At 35.1% G+C, this 4,322-nt stretch overlaps 1 protein-coding gene across 1 annotated transcript in view; it reads right to left on the bottom strand.

Annotated features, from left to right (window-relative positions):
• Window positions 1–1,631, bottom strand: part of LOC110018629 — a gene marked incomplete at its 3' end in the record, with an annotated part of 19,440 nt that extends 17,809 nt beyond the window's left edge. Inside the window, 1 exon segment of the mRNA XM_020715994.1 lies at window positions 1,526–1,631. Coding sequence (XP_020571653.1) covers window positions 1,526–1,631 — 106 coding nt within the window.
• Window positions 1,632–4,322: the final 2,691 nt, after the last annotated feature.

Below are 4,322 nucleotides of genomic sequence, written 5' to 3'. Positions count from 1 at the left end.
TATATATATATATATATATATACTTGATGAGTAGTATTTCGAGCCAAAATGAGCCGAGCATGAGCTGTTTGCGAACAACGAGCCGTTTTGACAGCCCTATACAGGTCTACTCTTTTAAAGACTTACTAAAGATGGAATTAAAAAGTTGAATATTATAATTTAGCTGTAGTTATTGGCGACGTCAGACTGCATACAATACAAAAATTTAGCCTATTAGCGACAGTCAAATAAAATTAGTAAACCGTAGGTAATATGTTTAGTGATGGTTTAGATATAGTTACGTTGACGTAACAAAAACGTTTGTCAGTAATTAAAGTAACTGACGGTTTATCCATAGTTTTAATCGACACTTATCTGACATACCAAACCGTCATCAGTGATCCAATAACATGTTATGTTTAACCATAAGTTGACCGTCAATTATATAACCAACATTAATATCCGTAGGAAAAGTTTTGCCTCTACGTCAAAAAAGTGTTGTGGTTCTGTCAGCAAAGTGTAGCACAACGGTTGGTTAGTCGTGGAAAATTATGGACGGTTTTGATCAGTAGCAAAAGTGCAACACTTTATTCAGACTTCGCTTATTCGATAGGCCGTTGGTAATCCGTCGACACATAATCAAAGAGTCCTAAAATCATCGGTAAGCCGTCAAAAACCTGTAGCATAAAAATAAAAGAAATTAAATCCTTCCCTCATTACTGCAATTTATACGCCTACAATGGTAACAATGCAATCAACACACATCATAACACAATATTAAAATAAATAACTCGTAAGCCATATACAGAAAAAAAAAACAATTGCATTAAACCAAACACAATGAACAACTGTCCAATAAAAATAATATTAGCAACCAATAAATTGTTTAACTTACAAGCAAACATAAAAGATAACCCCTACTCATCCTCCTCTATCCTCTCCTCATCCTCCTCCTCATTCTCATCCTAAATTGGTTGCTTCTCTTTATGTAGTTCAAAACGCAACACCGCTTCGATATCTATTTTCGTCTTCTGCTCCATTTTTTAATCTCAGGGTGGTCAGGTGGGTGGAGACCTGGACAATTACCTCAGCAGTAACCTAGTGACACATCTCCTCCTCCTTTGCAGTGGAAGTAGATGCACCATATGTGCTAGAGGTCAGACAAGCATCATAGGCTGGCGCCCGGGACCCTGACCAGTAGACCCTGCCTCTCTTCTTACTGTTGAATGTGTGCCTAGTCCTCTGAGAGCCAGGACCACTATTTTTTTAAATTTAATTAGAAATTGTTAGATTTATAAAAATAAAAACATAACTAAAATTACTATTTTCAGGGTTTACCTTAAACTCCCCAAACCATATATCCCAAACAACCATCGGGATCCCCCCACTAGGATAAGTACGGGTGATCTTACTTGCTTGGAATTATTTCTCTGATGGAATGAATGCTCTGTGACATGGGAGTAAATAAAAAAAAAATAGCATAAGATTTTTTCTCTATTAAATTTATAAAATAAGACAGTAATGTCAATATTAAATAAAAACTTACGTGCTCCCCACTGTCTGGGGTTGATGACAACTGCTCTACTGCTCAAACTAGAAGGCACACCAACAACAACTGATGGTGATGGTGTTGCTGGTAGCGTGGTCACCATAGGTGGTTGTGGTGGATTCGTGGTTGGTGTCGGTGGTGGTGTCGTGGTGAGTAGTGGTAGTGGTGTCGTGGTAGGACACGAGGTGGAGGCTTGTTGGTGCGCGCCGACCTCAAGACTCTCCTCCATTGCACCACGTCAACAATCTCGTCTCCTAACATAATTTCGCAAGGCACCAGGTCCCCCGACAGGGGAAAGACTGCCCCTTCCTCCAGAAGTCATCTGCAAGTGAGAAGTATAATTAATTTGTGCATCTCCAAACTACTAAAGCTGAAAATACAATAATATGCAAAAAAAAATTAAGGACAATATTAAATTGTATGCAAACTATGGACTACTAAAACTGAAAACACAAGAGTACACAGTGAACAAAAGGAAACACTATAAAGTGCAATATACAAACTATTGAACCTATACACACAAATGTACAAATTATAACAAAATAAAACTGTATAGTGCATTATATGCGTACACCATTAAAACTAAAGACAAGAAATTACTTAGTTGGATTAACCGACACATCTTATTTAAACTCCTCTATTGAGTCACTTGAGGATATTATTAAAATTATATTGTCCAAATGATCTTCAGAATCATGCTCATCGATATGAATTTTTTCGTGTTTTCTAGTAACATCAACTAAATTGATCTCCTCATCGATTAAATCAAGTGGAAAGTATGAAGTTGTCATTTTTATTTATTGATGAGTGGGTTGTATTGAATTTTTAATATGAATAGGCGTTGTAGGTTTACCATCTTTGACTTCTTCTCACTCAAGTTTGTCTCTTATTTTATGGGGATATGGAAGAGAAAATACCTGATTTGCTTCCTTGAAAAATTAAATGAATCAAATTTATCATTTGTTATGTTCACTTTTACATCTATGATATTATACAGTTGGATAACTCTTGTTCCACAATTAGGAACAGGATCAAGTTTGCATAGGGTGCAATGGCTTGAAAGTGGGCATGTCGGGTAGGCTTGATGTGCAAGTCAGTCAGTCACATGATGTGTGAATTTATGGGATAAGTGTAAGAGGACACAAATCTAAATACACACAACTACAAGCATACATCTCATACACATGCAAAATGTCTTGCAAGGCAATAATGCATATGTGCACAAGTGTACGTGAAATAAGGATGCCACGAAGCAGAATGGGTCAATGTGAGTTATGTCCAAATTTCTCTACTTCTGAATTAAATTTTGGATTAAGGGTTTAAGGGAATGCTTTTTGTGTTCTTAAGAGAAATTTCTACCACTTGAAATGGATCATTTCTTTAAGGAAAAATTAAATTTGGCTCAAATGGAGCTTAATGGGCCTTCTGGTCCAAAGAAGTTAACCTAACCCTTAGATGAGCTTTAGTCTCTTCAAATTTCATTATAAAACATCAGTTTTATTTGAAACAAAATAGAATGAATTGACTTGATGTGGATTGAGATTTGGTAGATTGAGCCTAAGATCAGACACTTGGTTTAATCAGGATAATTTATAGCTTAGAGGTCTCATATGAAGTCAAGAGTGATTGCAAATGATTCTTAAAAAAATTAAAGTCATTAGAAATAAAAATCATGACCAAGGCGATGCTATATTTTGGTGGTTCCCATATAATATTTTAAGGTTGACTTAATAAAAAAGGAAGTACCAAGATTTATAGACTAAGGGAGGGATTGGAGAAGGGTTTAGAATTACTAAGATGTATTCAAAGACATTTAATATGTGAGGTCTTGTGACTCTATAGGTTGCCTATGAGTTGACCTGTGCTAAATTGGGCATAAAATAGGTTAACCTCCCTCATTTCAAAAGAAATCTATTATTAAGCTACTAATTACGATAAATGAGCCAGAGCAATTAAATATAGATTCGTTTGAAGCTAACTGATGGACGGTTTGACTTAAGTAACTCTTTCACTAAAACCTATGCGAGAGCACCTAGGGCCCATGAAGGATGAGTTCTATGTCTAGATGTGATGACTAGGCTAGGAGTTCAATTGATTGTTTTCCCCTCATCATAAATGAGATCCACAACCATGCGCAAAAATGAATTATGAATTTGGCATCAACGTTGAATGTGCTAAACTTAGACCACGTTCATATTGAAGCCATGATAGTCCTCCAACAATAATGTTCTAAGAATTTCCAAACACTAAAATTGTTGAGAAGAAAATTTAAAGTACAGAGACAAATTCGAACAAATCATAAAGGTGATTTTATATATATTTGAAGTTAGTTATCCTGCATCTGCTGCCACAAAGATTCAACAGTAAGCTTGCGATTTATAGAAGACCATCTTGAAATAGAAAATTAAAATGACTATATATGAAAAGAAATCACCATTTTTTATCCTCCAAAATAATTCTTGTCATAGCCTTTGTAAAATTTTTCTGAATTAAAATATTTTCAGGTTGGATCTGTACAATTACTTTTCGATTTTTCATGGATTATTACGTGAAATTCAAGCATTAACTACTCAAAACAGTATTAAAAGCTTTTGCATGGTGATTTGATTCTTAATTTTCCTATGACCTGAAACTATCAGCTTGAAATTTAGACACAAATAGCTGCCTCAAAAAAGCATGCAAATGCCAAATCCAGCGAAAATATAAATGAAAGCTGCATTATCACGCAAATTAGCAAATTAAAAAAAAAAAAAAAAAAAAAAAAAAAAAAAACACCAGGCAAAAATCGGGCCCC

This window comes from Phalaenopsis equestris, unplaced genomic scaffold (assembly GCF_001263595.1).
Source record: "Phalaenopsis equestris unplaced genomic scaffold, ASM126359v1 Scaffold000002, whole genome shotgun sequence".
Classification (NCBI taxonomy): Eukaryota; Viridiplantae; Streptophyta; class Magnoliopsida; order Asparagales; family Orchidaceae; genus Phalaenopsis; species Phalaenopsis equestris.
This window is presented reverse-complemented; position numbering and strand designations above follow the sequence as displayed.